This window comes from Penicillium citrinum, assembly GCF_028827155.1.
Source record: "Penicillium citrinum strain IBT 23319 chromosome Unknown utg000001l:1.0-4955037.0:1.0-4956770.0, whole genome shotgun sequence".
Taxonomy (NCBI): Eukaryota; Fungi; Ascomycota; class Eurotiomycetes; order Eurotiales; family Aspergillaceae; genus Penicillium; species Penicillium citrinum.
Window position 1 is genome coordinate 4,213,442 of NW_026622686.1, and position 17,242 is coordinate 4,230,683.

Consider the following 17,242-nt stretch of genomic DNA (forward strand, 5'->3'; position numbering starts at 1 on the left):
CAAAAGCAGGTGGAATCGTTATTGTTTTTTTTTATATATTGAAATGAAGCTAGGATAAAGCTGAAAATGTTCAAATAGAATGACTTGGAAATTCAATTGTTATCATGAGTAGATTCGACTATCTCAGTATTTCTACAGCTTTGCTTTCTCCACAATCGCCAAATCCTGGATGGGAAGTCCAAGATACTGCCACATAAATGCAAATCTGTTGCTAGTCAGAACTCACGTCTAGCTTAAAGAACAAGTAAGAACGAATACTTACCGGTCACTACCAAAAAAGGGCTCTTCTTTGCCCTCTTTATTCCGTACCCAGAACCACGGAGCGCCATATGCTCCTTTGTCGAGAGCTGCCTGGGTGTTAGAGGTTAAGGCTTGCTTATATTCAGCAGTGGAGGCAGCAGAGATAATAGCCTTGATTTCCTCTTGTGAATAGCCGTGACTTTGAAGAAGTTGGCCCAGTTGTTCAGGCTTGCTGATGTCGATATTCTTGTGGTACATCCATTCCGACAGCGAGAGAAAAGTAGTCTCATATCTTTCACGAGGGAAGTTGTTCTTGATATAGATCATGCATCTCTGAGGCTGTAAAATGGATTAATCTGGACTGGTTCTTGTTTTCAGAATTCAATTTCAGATGGTTTTTTTTTGTACGTACCAGGATGGACAGGATAGGGAAGAAATCCGGGGTCTTAATAGGGGCGACACCAAAGTATTTACAAGCTCGCTCGGAATCGAACTTGCCGTAATTTGCTTTGGCTGGGAGCGTCCAAGGGGGTTTATTTCCTAACTTGAATGTTTAGCAGAAGATCAAGTCGTGCATCTCGTTGTGAAATTACCGGATCCAACATTGACGCCGCCCAAAAAAATGGGATGAAATCTATCTGTATCAGTATTACCAATCGCAAGCCTGGCAAATTTCCTGAGTAGATCTATCTCACTTACTCAACTTCAATCCCATGAGACTCCAATGCTTGCCGATTTCGTCTCAAGTAAAGTGTAGCGTAATATGAATAGGGTGACACTAGAATGGAGTCAGTCAGCTGCATGACTCCCGGATTTCACCTCTGGGCGAATACATACCGCAGTCGACATACGCGTCTATTTTGCCGCCAGACATAGTGAAGGCTGGATGGTGGTATCAATGAATTCGAGCTTGATTACAAGACCAGGACCTTCCGGTGTCGAATAAGAGGGAAATTAACATATAAATCTGACCTGAACAGGCTCGGTGGTGAGTGCAGATTGGCCCGAGGCGGAGAATTGCCGAGGCTGTGGGGAAAATTGATGAGTGATCAACTTGGCAGATTCCGAGGCCACCAACTGGTAACTTGACACTCTGCCAATACATCAGTAATATTAGGATGGAAAGCAGTATGGATGAGTCTTTATTATCAGGGACTCGGGTCTGAGGTTGTATTTTGAAAATGCCAATGCCATGTACTCGTATAAACGACTGGTTAGTGGTAACGATTAGATACGGCAAAGTAATGCGCCAGTCATATTATTTCTGATAGTTGATTACAAGATGAATGCTGTTGTGAGTCCCAAAAAGCTAGTATGAAGAGTTACACTGGAGCCGATGAATAGCTAAGAAAGTAGCTGGGCATGAAATCTTAATGGGTTGACCATGCATCCTGAAATTCTCCTGGGCCGAGCGATTCTCATGGCAACAGTCACTTCAAAAATGAATACCCCGGACTCAGCAAGTAAAATCCACAGTGAGTATTTTGTAGAACAGAAGACTCATAGTAAGGGTTTTCTTCATTTTCTTCCGAAAGAAGTCGCTTAACCCATTATCTGTCCTGGGAAAGGGGATCTTGAACTCTGATTGCCTTTTTGCAATTGGGCTCGTCTGGTCTCACTCCTATTTTGTCGTGCTGATAGCTGACTGTCGCGTATTCACAAGATCAAGGTCATATGGATTCTCTTCGTATTGTGTGGCGGTCGCGGTGCGTTGAATAGATCTTCCGGACTGGCGGGATGCTCTAGAAGCATATCTTCCAATGGATGCACGGGATGGAACTGTCGAGAGACTCTCGCTATCGCTTGTCTCCACAGCTTCATCGAGTCGGTTGGTATCGGCTGCATCCTTCTCTGTTTCCGCTCCCTCTTTCTCTTTATGAACCTCAGCCTGGTTCTTTTCAGCAAGTCGACGCATAAAGGCGTCAGCCTCGGCCGCAAAAGTGCACCTTTGTCTGATCTGTGCCCCATACTTATAGAAAATGAACGGAAGAGGTACGCAAAGAACTGACAAAAAGGCTGGAATCGATGATGCCCAGTGGATTCCTAGATTTTGGTACATGTATGTCGTGAAAAGAGGGAATGCCATACCAAATAAGCTTCGTAGAGCCGAATTCGCCGCCAAAACACTGGCTGCGAAGATAGTGTAGGAATCAATAAGATAGTTAAACACGCTCAGGAAGATCAGAACCATGCCAAACCCAAAGGGTGCACCGGCGGCAATCGAAGCCATCCAGTGGATTGAAGGGGAATTTGTCCAAGCAAACCAAAACAGCCCTATAGGTAGAGCTATTCCACCTATCATACTGGGAGGGAGTCGAACTTCTGGGGGCAGTCGATCGGTAGTTTGAGTACACATTTTAGCGTATCGCATATTTTCAGGGAACGTATAGATCACGGCGAGAATCATGCCAACCAGGATTCCAAGGAAAGCCAGACCACCAATACCTTCGCTCCACCCACGAACCTGTTGGAAAACAATTGGATAGGCTGCAAATAGCATATAAAGCGTGCCATAGATGATAGACATATAGATAGAAAACAGAAGCACAATAGGCTCCCGGAATAAAAGAATCCATGGTCGTGAGAGGGCTGTCTTGAGAGTTTTACCCATTGGCATGGGACCCCGTTCGATATCGAGCTTGCTTCGGTAGACATGTCCAGTCAACTCCGACAATTTTGCGGCTCGACGGCGTAACAAAACAGGCGCGTATGTCTCAGGCAGAAGAAATATGATGCACAACCAGAGGGCACCAGCAAATGCCGCTAGAAAACCTTCAACCCAGCGCCATCCAGCACCTGTTGCGAGAAAGCCACCAATAATCGGTCCGATAGTTGGTCCAAGGAATGGTGCCGCAGCAAAAAAACTGATAGCAATACCTCTCTGGGAAGCAGGGAACATGTCGGCGATCGTACCGCCTGCATTTCCGAATGGTGAAGAGCCAAAGCATCCAGCAAGGAATCTCAGGATGATGAGAGTTTCAATATTTTTGGCGCCCGCGGCACCAGCATTGAAGGCTGTTAGAAATGCAAAACTGATGGTGAATATGTGGCGTCGACCAAAAATCTCACTTAATGGTGCCCATATTAAAGGTCCAATCTATCATATCCAATTAGCATGTATTAGTTGGAATTCGCCGTGTACAGGGGGGGGGGGGATATCTTACAGCAAAGCCAAGGACAAACAGCGAAACTCCAAGAATGACAATTTCCTCCTCGACTCCAAAGGCTACAATGATCTGGCTCATTCCACCAGAGTATGCTGAAGAAACAAGCGCAACAGCTAATGTCACAAATGATACCAAGATAGTGATTGCCCATTTCTTGACTGTTCCAAAATTCATGGGGTTGCGTGGGTCATTCGGCAGCCATGACACGGCGAAGGGATCATCTTCAGTACCGGATCCTGTATAGGGATATTGAGCGACATCCTGAGTGATGACCTTCTGATCGAAGACTAATCGCCAAAAGGGGATCTTGGAGGGGAATGAGGTCTCACCCCCGCCGGTAAGAGGTATCATTGCGATCAGCCAGTTCCAATGAGCTTTAGCACCAAATACTCTAGCCCTGTATTTGCTGCAAGAAATCTCTTGCGTGTATAAACGACAGAGATAATGCAGATCAACTCCCCGACAGGGAAATAGATTTGAATGCAGAGTCAGAAATCATATCGCCCTAGACGATATTATTGAAAAATAATCAACGGGAGCAATGTAAAGACCCACTTCGATAGCCGGCTGCCTCGGCAGATTCCTATGCTGGTTAATGCATGAATGAAGCGAGTAAGGATAGTCGGGCATCCAGTACCGATTCAACAGAAGTGGAGAAGACCTCAGAATTTTCGGTGGAGCCTTTTGTCTTGTCTTCAACCTCAAACAACATCGGGAATCGGCCCGAACGCCACCCATGGCTGCCCTCCAAGCTTGTCTACGGGTTGCCGAAGGATAGTTCAGCATGACCTCCATCTAAGCCCAATATGTATCGGCAACTTGGGTCGTAAAAACGTTCAAGACTTCAGTAAAAAAGACTGACTTAAATTATCATAATTCACTGCGGGTCTTCTGTTTGGTTTCTCAATGGAGACAAGCGGAGTCAATTCCAACGGCTTGGATGTGCCTGCATTGTCCATGGCTGTATAAATCTATGCAAATGGAGGTTTCCTTTTTCACATTACTAAAATGACTCGAAGCTTTATACCAGACTTGCTAATTGATCTGTCTAGCTTGTTCTCCCTTTCTTTCCCTCCAAGTGGCATACTATGCTTAGTAGACTAGTACGTCGGTCGCCTCCGACGACTTGTTACAATCTAATATCGTCAGCTTTCCTCATGAATTTCATACGTACATCTGAATAAGTGATAAATACTACATGATTCGAGTGACATATGCATTATCGCCTACCACTAGAACCAAATACGAGGAAAATGCGATAAAAGCTAGAGATCGCCAAAGGATGATGAACTGCACCACGCGATCTCGAACACACTTTCGCATCTCCCAACCCGTATAGTAAAAAAACATTGATTAAAAAAACACAGATCGTATGCCCTAGATGGTCACAACATCTCTCAACTCAAACCCGACACACGCTGAACAGTGCAACGCGGAGTTCCCCGGTGATTGAGTCACCTCGGGCTTTTAAAGTAGTGGAGAAAACCCCACAAACAAGGTCTTGTGGGCTAGCTACACACTCAGTAAAGACAATTTTTTACAAAGGACCTCGCTGTATTTTCTAAACATTCTTTATCAGACTTGAGTCAAGGGATTCGTGCTCTATATCATCAAATTCATCTCCAAGTAATGTCAATCAGACCTCCGGTCTCTACGATATAAACCCCTACATCTAGTCGCACATAAACTTCATACTTCACGACACATGCTCTCTCCTTTTCGGCATCTTGTGTTACACTTACAATCATATTTTTTCTCCCGAAAGATATCTCTTGGCTTGACCCACAGTCTTGAGGTCTGTTTTCGCTCAGCTCAAACGGAAACCATCCTCAATAATTCCATTCGTTTTTCTACCTTGAATGGAAAGGACTGTGTTGGGAGGAAATGAAAGGCAGCCAACAGTCCTCTGACCCTGCATCGGGTGGAAGTATTCAAATTGCTGCCCGCCATGATCCCGATTCTCTCAGCGAATTGACTCGTGTTTCCCGTACACACAGCGCTCTAGACCATGATATCTACGATGTTTCGTTTGATGGCAACGAAGACCCTATGAATCCTAAGAGCTTGCCACTTGTCCGAAAATGGGCTATTGTTATCATAGTATGCACGGGGACAATGTGTGTGTAAGTAAAATTGCTTTCTCGTTTTGCCAGTGTGACTGCATGGGACACTTCTAAGGTCCTCTTATAGCTGGTGCTAATTGAGAGTTCCCAGAACGTGCGCGAGTTCAATTTACACAACAACGTATCCGCAGATGAACTCAGAGTTCGATGTTGCCTCTCTGATTGCGATATTGGGTCTTTCTACCTTTGTCCTTGGTCTTGGTCTAGGGCCATTATTGACAAGTCCTCTGAGTGAATGGTATGGACGAAGACCCATCTACATCGTTGCGTGGTCTTTTTTTGTCATCTGGAATGTGGTGACAGCTGTTTCTCAGAACATACAGACAGTCATTGTATCTCGGTTCTTCACGGGGTTTGCGGGCGGCACATTCCTTTCTGTATCCGGAGGTACAGTGAGTGATGTGTTTTTACGCTCACAGATCCAGTTGCCAATGACACTGGTCTCGTCGGCTCCATTCATCGGTCCCTGCCTTGGGCCTTTGCTTGGGGGATTCATCAGCTACAACACGAAGTGGAGGTGGAATTACTACTTCATAATCATTTGGTCTGGCATACTTTTAGTATCAATCGTTACGTTTGTGCCTGAGACTTTTCCACCTGTCCGACTGCGAGATAAAGCAGTATCTCTTCGAAAATCAACGGGGGACGGTCGTTATAGAGCCCCATCTGAAAAGCTCCAATCATCCAGGGCCAAAGCCTTAGGATATGCCCTTCTCCGACCACTTCAGCTCTTGTTCTTCGAGCCCATGTGTCTCGCACTCGACATTTATGCAGCAATTCTGCTGGGAATACTCTATCTATTTTTCCAGGCCATCCCGTTAATGTTTGAAACAACATATGAATGGAAACTATGGCAGGGAGGCCTTCCGTTTGTGGGAATCATAGCTGGCATGATTGTGGGAGCATTGAGTGCCCCTCTCTGGGCTCGCCTCAAACAGCATCTGATAAAGCATGGGGAGAAACAAACAGGGGATATCGCGCCGGAGTACAGTTTGATCCCAGCAATTCCTGGCGGTATCTTGATTCCAATTGGTCTCTTCTGGTTTGGCTGGAGTTTGTCGACGAATGTTCATTGGATCGTCCCTATCATCGGATCATCCTTTTTCGGTTGCGGGTGAGTCAAGAATTCTATTGAATTCATTAAGATACTGGAATACGCGGAAGTCATTTGTACCATGATATGGGTTCTGAACTCGGGGTGTACCGTTAAAAGGGAATTGCTTGCTAACCTAATTGCATTTACTAGGGTTCTCCTGGCATACACTGGTATTTTTACTTTTCTTGTTAGTATCCTCAATACCTGGGCACTAGTTGCTCAATGCAACAGTGTGATGCCACTTCAATTGCTGTATGTCAACATCAGTTCTTTAACTAACGGCTTTGCAGGTTGACGCGTACCCTCAATATGCTGCATCTGCACTCGCTGGTAATGGTGCTGTGCGATCATCCTTTGCCGGTATGTGAATAAACCAGTATGAATCTAGCATGGTAATATTGAAGCGCTAACATGTTTCTCAACAGCCGCGTTCCCTCTTTTTGGACTGCAAATGTACAATAAGCTGGGCTATCATTGGGCAACAAGCTTACTCGCCTTTCTGACGATCTTCATGATGCCATTTCCTTGGATTTTTTTTAAATATGGAAAACTACTTCGAGCGAAGAGTAGATTTGCATCGAGTACTTAGTAGAGTGGAATGCTTCAAAAATATCTTGAGGCTTTGATCGTTCTCTTTCTTCTTCGGTCTGTGAACAGACTCCAAGGTTGAAGACCAAGTGCATGCGCGCACTCATTCTCCGAGTTGTTGAGCTGAGATATTCATGTCTGCATCATGCAGGCATGATGCTTTTTATTTCTGCCTGTCTCATGGGTTATTAATACAACACATTCCTGTGGTCTAAATGTACATAAGATGGTGTTATCATTATTCCAATTCTGTGTCTCTCAAATATCGCCCAATGTTGATGGACCTCCGATGTTCGCACTTTCAAAAGACATATATTGAGTGAACCCAGTACCATCATGCAGAAACAGATCGAAATCGAGTGCATTATCAAGGTAACCAGCCCACAAAGAGTCGTGGATAAACTGATCGGGTGCTCTCCATAAACATCCCGGGGCATGTGGACTGGTGGGATCACTTCCAATATTGCATGTGCAGTGCGAAATTGGAGCGATGTTGTTCGGAGGAAACTGACTGGTAATTGGCTGTATTCTCACGCCCATCTGGCTTGGTGTCGACGGGGCCGTGTCATTTGAAGGGCTCCAGATACTTGATGATACGTTCACAATTGGCCCATTCAAGTTTGACCCTTGACCTGTTAATCTTTTCATGAGGTTGACGAATGCTTTTGAGATCCAGATTCGGACTGGCCAAGATTTTGCTATCACGCTTAGTGCCAACATGCACTGCCGCGATTTGTTTTCGGCGAGTTGGCGGTGAATTGATTCCTTTCGGCATATCACGAGCGTGTGGATCGATAAGGCAGAGAATAAGGCAGGGACCCTATATCCTTTTGTCAGTAATCAATATTTGCAAAGACTATCCTGTTCAAACATACATATGAATGAGGCCAGAATGAATCATGCCAGTGGCCAATAGATCCTCCGCTAAACGCGTGATATGATCCGCAGCTGCTCGAGCTCTTGAGTCTCTTCCTGCTTCGGCTGGTAGTCCTTCTTTGACTGATTTTGGTCGAAATAGTAATATAATACAGTTTCTCGAATGAATCAGTAAATCTGGGCTTCAAGAAGAATATTTCGTGGCTCAGAATACTCACTGAAGTGATATTTGCAACATGCACCCCCAAAATGAGCCATTGGTATATTCCTCGTGCGCCTTAATTTTGAGAATGTTTGGCAGGCCCATTTCCCATTCGTCGAGTCTCCGCGTTAGGCTGTGTGCTTCATATTTCTCTAAATGGGGCCGTCGAGGACTGAACTCCCCTATCAGAATATCGCCAACTAATTTGATACTATATTAGATCCTGGCCAAATAATTCATTTGCCTTTTCTTAGATGGCCTGACTCACGTATAGATGCAAGTTTGATCATTTCCAATACATATGAGACATGATAGTCTTTCTGGACTGGAATGAGGTGTTGATCGAAGGCAGTATCAAAATGAAAATCTTCTTCAGTAAGAGCTTCAATATCACAGTCCTCATCTCTAATGCGACAAGGTCGGCCAAAGGCCCCAGATACATGTCTGTCCCGAGTCTAGAAACATTAGATATCATAGCTTCAGCAATCGTGGATTTCCTTACATATATGATCCACCACAATCGTTTTCTCAGTGACTTCATCCTAGGACTCATCGAAGACTGTGCCAAGCTATCATGATGATATTCCATTAGCAACTCTATTCTTTAGAGTCGTCGATTTTGAAACTCACGATCGATGCATGCCCAAAGATTGTGCATAACTGACTGCACAACCAACCCAATGGCATGTACCCTTCTGGTCATCAGGACCAGCCCACCAAAATCCAAATAATAGCATGACAGCAGCAAGATTCATGCGATCCGACTCATAGTCCGCATCATAAAGTGCCTTAGCTCGAAGAAAGTGGGTTTTCCTTGCCGTGGCGCGATCTGTGAATCCAGCGGCAAGAATCAATTCATCGCTTCCGATAGTGAATCCGAGTAGGCACATTGTCTGTAAGACCATCGGGGACGCCTGGCCTGTTGAGTACAACTGTGTGAATCTTTCACGGTCGAATACGGGATATGCGGGATGGATCTTGTCAAAGAATGTGTAGATCAGTCTGCGAAGAATGTCTGAGGTTGGCAATGTTAGAGCCTCTTGTAGAGATACTGGAGTCTCAAGTTGATTGGATTCCGTCCCTGGTCTAACTGCGATTGATGCAGGGATTGGATGATGTACTGTCAGCGGTTCAGTAGAACCACCCTCGGGTCTATGGCTCAGTTCAATGACATAGTGAAGGGTTGAGGAATCGTCTGCGTAGCTGTCTGGTAGGTTTGTTTGTACATGGTTCCCTTCTATGTGCTGATCAGGCAACCCCTGGTTTTGCTGGGTATCTGTTTTATTAATTTGATCTTGCGTGGAAGCTTGCCGTACACCATCACGTAGCTGTGAGGATGCTCTAACAGACGGCGTCTCGGTGGAACTACCTCGATGAGAATTCCGCGGGCTTGTAGTATCATTACCATTCAGGTTCTGTCGGGGTCCACCCAGATTCTTGTTGGTATTACGGGCTTTTCTGACATATCTAGATCGACTGTCAGCTCAAGTCTAAACCTAGCTTGGAAAATTCATTAAGTAACCTACTTTCCCCTTCGAGATTCAATCAATTCACATTTTATCTGCCTCATACGACAATGCCAGCAGGGCTGCCCGTCGCCGGCATCACATTTGACTCGTCTTGCATTGCACGCCTTGCAGGCAACCCGAGTCCGGCGGAGCGGAGTGGGAGTATCAGTCGTGACAGGGCTTTGCAGGGACTCCATAGAGAAATGCGTAGCCTAAATCCTGTAAGATACCCTGTGGTGCTGGGACGTGTGTAAGTCAGCGAGGTTGTTGATGCTAGCGTACAATGTAGTTGTGAAAGGAGGGGAAGAAGCCGTCGGCAACTCGCCTCTGAAGTGGAGCTGCGCGGCGAGAAGCCGACGGGTTCCCTGCACCCAGTCAGCAGGCCTGGGTAGGTATCAGTGGTTGTTCTTTGATTATTCATTTTTCTCAATATTGTTTCATTCCAGTTCGAAGATTACAATCTTTCAATAGGTGGATTTTAAGGATGTCGGGCAAGATCATCCGTTATACATGGCTAATTGTATATTGTGGCGATTCTCTTCTCGTAAATATCAATATTTATAGAGATGGATCTCTATAAACATGAGAACTGATTGCTTTCGTTTCGACAATCTAATATAATACGGCAACAAGTAAATCTTATATTCTCGCAATGTATATGGTGTCATTAGGTTGCCATTGGCAAAGTAGTGACTTCGATTAATGCCCCAAGATATCCAAAAGAATGCCCTTGAAATGGCGGCAAATTCCCATTTGCTTTCTCATATCGAGATTGTCATGATTTTCTTACTTTCAAGATTTTCCTCCGCTTTTCGAATGTTGTGAAGTAGCAGCGTCGAACGAACATGTAACTCTAATTGAATCAGCGCTGATCATCTTCCGATATGAATGTGACAATGTACCTCGGATTTCCAAATCAAAAGCTTTCGCTTCATCTTCAGTTGCTTGCTTTTCAATAGCATGCATTCTGAGACCCACGGATTTATCCGAGTTCATCCAAACGATTTCATGGCTATTCCGTTCCAGCCATGCTCGATTAATGCGTATCACGCCATCGTAAACCACAAACGTCGGAGCGATGAAGAAATCCTTTGATGTGATCACTAGGTTTAGCTTGACTCGTAGTTGAATGAAGCTTTCGTAGTCTTCTAAGACAACTTCACGAGTCGCAAAGCCTTTGCTTCCCGCCTGGTTCATACCACCACATACCATGTCGTCCCCACCCACTAGTAAAATTATGCTGCCCACAGCTGGACCGCGAGGTGCAGTCTCGGGGGATAGTGCTTCGGGGCGGTAGATACTATGCAGTTCTGTTGTTCGAGGTGCATTATCATAATCTGTAGTATCTAGTCCTGGTGTTTGTAGAAATTGGCATCGAATTCGAGACTGCACGCAGTCGGGAGGTGCACAGATCAGCATCAACTTGATATCGTTGCGCTGTGCCATGACTCGTAGTTGACTCTTCAGAGCAGGCTCTGCTGCACCCTGAAAATGCCGTGAGACAGACATCACCTTGGCCAGAGTGATGATCGGAAGATGGGAGAGAATCATGGTGAAGAGCTGTACCCAGTCAGTCGAGGTATCAGTACCAGCATATATGGACTAAGCAAGAATATATTTATGACTTGCACTGTGTATTTGGGTATAGGAAAGCAATCGATAACAGAAATCCTTTGGTCATCACATACCTCATTTGGAAGAGAAGATATTCCCAATGACCTAGTATTGGAGGTGCTGCTAGTATGGTGATTGTGACAAACATTGCTGTTATTTGCGTGACCTGGTGGGCTGATAGAAAGCATGTTGCACAGTAAATAAATTGAAAAGTACAGAAATATAAGATGATAGCGAAATGTTCAAGTGATTGCAGATGCTGCTGTTAGATATAGACTATGCAAAAGGATTCGAGAGGGAGAGAGAGAGAGAGTAATAAAGCCTTGCAATCCTCAATCGTCAAGAATCTTCTTGGTTTTGAATCGATGCTGATTGATCAATTAGGAAAGGGCAGTCTCAGGGTCGTTCCTTCCGGTGGTGTGATCCTCAGTCGTACCTTCCAATTGTCGACGAGTGAGTGGGTGGTCATTTCCTTTTGTGCGAGACACGAGCTTTCCAATCACAGCAAAGTGCAGGCATGCGATGCTCAAGTCTGAAAATGGGAGCATCTGGAGATGTTCTACATCAAAGGAAACTCCAGGGAATGTTGTGATGTTGTCCAAATTCAGAGAGGAGGGTTGGACAGCTGACGTCACTCTCCTCTTTTAGCGTTGTCGGGTTACTAAATTGGGCGAGCAGAAAGCTTACACGGCAGATGATAGTTCAACCCATGCCACACCACACTCCGACAGTACCACGCCATATACAGTACAAGATAACTCAGTAGAAACTTGGAAGTCGCTTGTCATCCACACGGGTCTCCACTCTGCACCCCATGCCGTGCCCCGGTCACCCCCGGTTCCCCGAGCGCGGGAAGCCGAACGATACCTTTCCGGCTCACCGAGGGGGGAATATGACATCGGAATCGCGGTTAATTTATTAGCTCGACTCTGTCCGGAGAAGTCTATATCCTCAATTTCGATATGCGCTCAACACAGGAGCAGTCAAGACTAATAATTTACTATCAGTAGCAGTGATTGAGTAGGATCAGATGACAATAGCAATTGTGCGTATAGAAATAAATACAAACAACTCAACATAATTTGAAATAATGATGGGATTGGCATTGAATAAATACTACAAATACTGCATATTGCACAGTCCGCATCCGTGCGAACCCCGCGACCCCGCCGGAGACCCAACCGACAAATTTCCCGACATCCGGGGTCTTTAAATTGATTCCTCCCTCTTCCTGAATTCCCCAAGGTACTCTTCCGATCTTCTTTTTTTCTTCTCGAAGTTCTGCCTGTCATGGAAAACGTCCTGGACGACATCTCCCACAGGAGATACAACCCCCTTCGCGGGTCTCACATTCTAGTCTCCCCCCACAGAACCAAGCGTCCCTGGCAGTGAGTACCCTCTGCACTATCTTAGTGCAATGCTCATTCTTTTATCAATATCTGACTGCGAAATCCTCTTTCTCCGTTTGATAGAGGACACCAGGAGAGTCCCTCCAAGACTACATTGCCCAGTTACGACCCCGCGTGCTATTTATGCCCTGGAAACAAGCGCGCCCAGGGTGACGTCAACCCCAAATATGACAGCACTTTCGTGTTTGTCAATGACTACAGTGCTGTCAAAGAGGAGCAGGCTGCCTACGATGGCGATTCCAGAGATGGTACTACTTTCGTTCGCTCATGGTACCGTGTACACAGGGCTTACCAGCAGTAGAACTCGAATCGCGTTTCCTCAAGGCTGAGCCTGTCACGGGTAAATGCTACGTCCTGACCTTCTCGCCATCCCATAATCTCACCTTGGCCGACCTGCCACCAATCGAGATCGTACCGATCATCAATGCCTGGACCGAAATCTATGCCGCTCACCTTTCGCCTAAGTCGCCTCTCGCGAAAAATGCTCCACCCACACATGTCACGCCTCAATCGCATGAGACCCCCGTCACAAAGCCCAAAGAACAATACCGCTATATGCAGATCTTTGAAAACAAGGGTGCTGCCATGGGTTGCTCTAACCCTCACCCGCACGGCCAGGTCTGGACAACCAGTACTTTACCCGAGGAACCTGCCGCGGAGATGGAGCAATTGCGTAAATACCGTCACGAGCACGGTGGCAGTCACCTATTGGAGGACTATGCTGCGCTAGAGAGTCTCAAGCAGGAGCGAGTGGTTTTTGAGAATGAGGGTTTCGTTGTTGTCTGCCCTTGGTGGGCGACCTGGCCCTTCGAGACGATGATCATCAGCCGTACGCACAAGCGCGCTCTGGTCGATCTGTCCGATTCCGATAAAACCCTCCTTGCTGAGGCCATCGCTGAGATCACCCGTCGCTATGATAACCTCTTCGAGACTCATTTCCCTTACAGCATGGGTATCCACCAGGCTCCTCTGGATGGTACCACTGAAGAAGTAGAGGCCTCTTACCTTCACTTACATTTCTACCCGCCTCTGCTGCGCAGTGCGACTGTGCGCAAATTCCTTGTTGGTTATGAGCTTATGGCTGAGCCACAGCGTGATATCACCCCGGAACAAGCTGCTGCCCGGCTACGTGGCTGCGGCGGAGAGCTGTATCGCAAGAAGATGGAATAGAGTTGCTTGGGATTCGGGTCTTCAAAATAAATAGTTGCTCCATAGTATGCATTACCAACTATTGCTTTTTTCGAAGGATCAGAGATTTCAACAATAAATCTTTGATTTAAGAACATGGCTCTTGAAAATTGAAAAGGCTTTTTCATGACACGGTTTAAGACAAATTTGGATGGTGTCGCGGGTTTGGGTCTCTGAAAACAGAAAAACATAGATCCTCGACAACAACCAAAACCAAATAATCGTATTTGATGTTTCACTGTTTATAAAGAATCACGAACAGTCGACCTAATTGAATGACCCTTTAAGCACCCAGGTATGCGTCGCGCTGGGTCAGCATCCAAGCGAGCGAGGACGAGGCCACAATCAGAGGGCTCAGGAATCGACCGCGTAGGGAGGCATTTCCAAAAACCAACTCTCCAACGAAATGAGTCAGAGCAATACCGTAGGTCCACAGAGCGAGATCATATGCGGCCGAGTTGTTGATGTTATAGGCCGCGGTCATGCGCACGACGGCGGAGAGGAAAGTCCAAGTGCCAAACACACGACCAGACAGAGGTTCAACGGCAATCGCACCGTTAGTGTAGAGCTTCGAGGTATAATCGGCGGAGAAGTAGGCCTGCAGGCTGTTGACGGCGGAGACGACGGAAACCTGTTTGAATGTCAGCCAGGGGGGGGTTCATTGCTAGTAGGGCGATATCCAACATACAAAAACAAGCCATTTGGGCAGTAAACCCTCAAATTGGGGAAGATATGAGAGCAATTGATCCATGATACTTTTCAATGGAGTGATCTGCTGAAGACTGCAATTGATTTGTGGAGAGGGAAAAACGACAGCTTGTGATGAGACCGAGGATGTTTGGGGTTCTTGGCGTCGATCGTCCCAACAAGCTGCACCTTTTCTTTTCTACTCCACCAACTACTTCATTTCTTCACCCTCGCGCCTTTCCAACACTCACAATGGATCTGTCAAAGTACACGGAATGCCTTTCACAATGGCCCGCTCATATTCCAGCGGGTCTGCCCACCGTGGGCGCTCTGCTTCTCCTTGCAACTGGTGGGCTAACTGTCGCCTGCAAGGTCTGGAGCTTCCTGCGGGTGATCCTCAGTCTGTTCATCCTTCCCGGCAAACCGGTTCGTTTCCAATCTTCTATTTCATGCGACATTTTCTTATGATTGAAACTAATATCTTGGTTTCTTATAGCTTCGTTCTTTTGGACCTCCTGGTAGCTGGGCTGTGGTGACTGGTGCTTCGGATGGTCTGGGTAAGGAGTTTGCGCTGCAACTGGCGAAGGCCAAGTTCAACATTGTACTGGTGTCACGAACCGAATCGAAGCTGGTGACCCTCTCGGAGGAAATTACCAAGCAGTACCCCAATGTACAAACCAAGATTCTGGCCATGGACTTCTCCCGCAACTCCGATGCCGATTACACCGCGCTGAGTGCTCTTGTCTCGGACCTGGATGTTTCGATCCTAGTCAACAACGTTGGCCTGAGCCACTCCATTCCCGTTCCTTTCGCCCAGACCCCAGCTTCCGAGATGGCCGATATCATCACCATCAATTGTACCGGTACTTTGCGCGTCACTCAGCTCGTCGTTCCTGGCATGGTGCAGCGCCGCCGCGGTCTGATCCTTACCATGGGCTCGTTCGGTGGTCTTCTCCCTACGCCTCTTTTGGCTACCTACTCCGGCAGCAAGGCTTTCCTCCAACAGTGGTCCACTGCTCTGGGTGGTGAATTGGCATCTTACGGCATCGAGGTTGAGCTTGTCCAGGCTTACCTGATTACCTCTGCCATGTCGAAGATTCGCCGTGCATCTGCCTCGATCCCGACTCCCCGTGCATTCGTTCGCTCTGTCCTTTCTAAGATTGGTCGTAGCGGTGGCTCGTCCTCGTACGCTTACAGCTCCTCTCCTTACTGGAGCCATGGTCTCATGGCCTGGTTCTTGACTTCTGTTGGTGTCATGAACCGTTTCGTGCTTGCTCAGAACAAGTCCATGCACGAGAGCATTCGCAAGCGTGCTCTGCGCAAGGCTGAGCGTGAGGCTCAAAAGAAGAGCACTTAGATCCCATTCGGCTTGGATTAGTTGAACAGTGTGAGCGTGCGAACTCTTTTTTTTGGCTAGGAAAAAGCTGGGGTTTGTTTTTCGATGGATGATGGAAAAGATAGATGCAACCTTCGTTAGCATTACCATGAACTTTATGATTGAGGTGTTCTGAAAGCATTGTTATACAGCTATTTTAATATACCATCAAATAAACAATCAACTTCTCGTGGGAGGACACAACAACATTGAACCGCATCATCTCGTATAGGTACCAGCTAGTATAATCTCTGCAATACCCTTATGGTAGCTCAAGCAGTCCAATTCTTTTCCCACTTTCTTTACTCGACAAAATTCCTCGTGGTTGAAGTCTTGGCAATTAGTAACAATCGATATCATTGTCGGGAACAGTATCACGCGGTTCCCAAAGAGGAAGCGGTCATACTTTGGCAAGGAAATGAATGCACTTCTCGTAAAGAAGGGCAAATGGTAAAAAAAGAGAAAATGAGGATGTGGAGGGGAACTGAAAAAGAATTCAAATTGATTACAAATTTTCCCGACAAAAATAAAGAGTATCTAGAGCTTTCCAAAGCTCTAGATGTTGTGTTTTGAAAAAGAAGATAGAAAGGCCAGGCCCAGGAGTCGAACCTGGATTACATAGACAGCACTCGAAGACTGCTAGGGCACTACCAACTTGTACTAACGCGGCTGATTTCACTGAGTATTTCCCAGAAGTATATCATCATAGATAATTGGCTGTGTAGTATGCGCTGCCTTTTAGTGTGCATTTAGCCAGATCAAGCGACTTTTACACACTGGCAGGTCATTAAAATTAGGTCACCCTGTCAATGGATAGCTCTATGGCTCCTGTCAGCTATGGGACTATCTGAAATGAACACCACTCCTTCAGGTTTGGGAATAGCTATACGAGAACGAGAAGTATAAGGTGTCGATTCAGACGAAATCTTGAGGACCGCATAATATCCTCATTCTCACTACTAACAGCTTGAAAACAGCCTAAATATCTAGCAGTATAGAGGAATTATAGACTCATTTCATCGTATACAGGATATTCAAGAATTATCGACCTGGGATCCTCTTTCCTCGTGCCGTGATCCATCACGATGATCATCAAAAATGAAGTTTGCTGATCATTCTATGTGCAGTAGCAGAATACCTTATTGAAACCGGTTTCATTAGTGAGTATA

The 17,242-nt window shown here is 46.1% G+C and overlaps 8 protein-coding genes across 8 annotated transcripts; 3 read left to right on the top strand and 5 right to left on the bottom strand.

The window, feature by feature from the left end:
• Nucleotides 1–132: 132 nt before the first annotated feature.
• N7469_001588 (putative DSBA family oxidoreductase) lies at nt 133–1,114 on the bottom strand (the record flags this gene model as incomplete). Its single annotated transcript, XM_056640508.1, has 6 exons — nt 133–205; nt 263–579; nt 653–780; nt 834–874; nt 940–1,018; nt 1,078–1,114. The coding sequence occupies 6 exons, from the start codon at nt 1,112–1,114 to the stop codon at nt 133–135; spliced, it is 675 nt and encodes a 224-aa protein (XP_056506265.1).
• A 747-nt stretch (nt 1,115–1,861) lies between these two features.
• N7469_001589 (MFS transporter) lies at nt 1,862–3,758 on the bottom strand (the record flags this gene model as incomplete). The annotated part of the gene is made up of 2 exons (XM_056640509.1): nt 1,862–3,337; nt 3,405–3,758. The coding sequence occupies 2 exons, from the start codon at nt 3,756–3,758 to the stop codon at nt 1,862–1,864; spliced, it is 1,830 nt and encodes a 609-aa protein (XP_056506266.1).
• Nucleotides 3,759–5,291: 1,533 nt separating this feature from the next.
• Nucleotides 5,292–7,215, top strand: N7469_001590 (MFS transporter; the record flags this gene model as incomplete). Its single annotated transcript, XM_056640510.1, has 6 exons — nt 5,292–5,530; nt 5,622–6,644; nt 6,777–6,813; nt 6,858–6,878; nt 6,917–6,967; nt 7,015–7,215. The coding sequence occupies 6 exons, from the start codon at nt 5,292–5,294 to the stop codon at nt 7,213–7,215; spliced, it is 1,572 nt and encodes a 523-aa protein (XP_056506267.1).
• Nucleotides 7,216–8,918: 1,703 nt separating this feature from the next.
• Nucleotides 8,919–9,997, bottom strand: N7469_001591 (uncharacterized protein; the record flags this gene model as incomplete). Its single annotated transcript, XM_056640511.1, has 2 exons — nt 8,919–9,759; nt 9,819–9,997. 2 exons carry the CDS (start codon nt 9,995–9,997, stop codon nt 8,919–8,921), a joined length of 1,020 nt encoding a protein of 339 aa, XP_056506268.1.
• Nucleotides 9,998–10,592: 595 nt separating this feature from the next.
• Nucleotides 10,593–11,351, bottom strand: N7469_001592 (uncharacterized protein; the record flags this gene model as incomplete). The annotated part of the gene is made up of 1 exon (XM_056640512.1): nt 10,593–11,351. One exon carries the CDS (start codon nt 11,349–11,351, stop codon nt 10,593–10,595), a length of 759 nt encoding a protein of 252 aa, XP_056506269.1.
• A 1,353-nt stretch (nt 11,352–12,704) lies between these two features.
• N7469_001593 (UDP-glucose:hexose-1-phosphate uridylyltransferase) lies at nt 12,705–13,993 on the top strand (the record flags this gene model as incomplete). Its single annotated transcript, XM_056640513.1, has 3 exons — nt 12,705–12,802; nt 12,926–13,071; nt 13,119–13,993. The coding sequence occupies 3 exons, from the start codon at nt 12,705–12,707 to the stop codon at nt 13,991–13,993; spliced, it is 1,119 nt and encodes a 372-aa protein (XP_056506270.1).
• A 301-nt stretch (nt 13,994–14,294) lies between these two features.
• On the bottom strand, nt 14,295–14,762 carry N7469_001594 (Erg28 family protein; the record flags this gene model as incomplete). Its single annotated transcript, XM_056640514.1, has 2 exons — nt 14,295–14,642; nt 14,700–14,762. 2 exons carry the CDS (start codon nt 14,760–14,762, stop codon nt 14,295–14,297), a joined length of 411 nt encoding a protein of 136 aa, XP_056506271.1.
• An 83-nt stretch (nt 14,763–14,845) lies between these two features.
• N7469_001595 (ketoreductase) lies at nt 14,846–16,055 on the top strand (the record flags this gene model as incomplete). Its single annotated transcript, XM_056640515.1, has 2 exons — nt 14,846–15,124; nt 15,195–16,055. The coding sequence occupies 2 exons, from the start codon at nt 14,846–14,848 to the stop codon at nt 16,053–16,055; spliced, it is 1,140 nt and encodes a 379-aa protein (XP_056506272.1).
• Between the last annotated feature and the right edge of the window lie 1,187 nt (nt 16,056–17,242).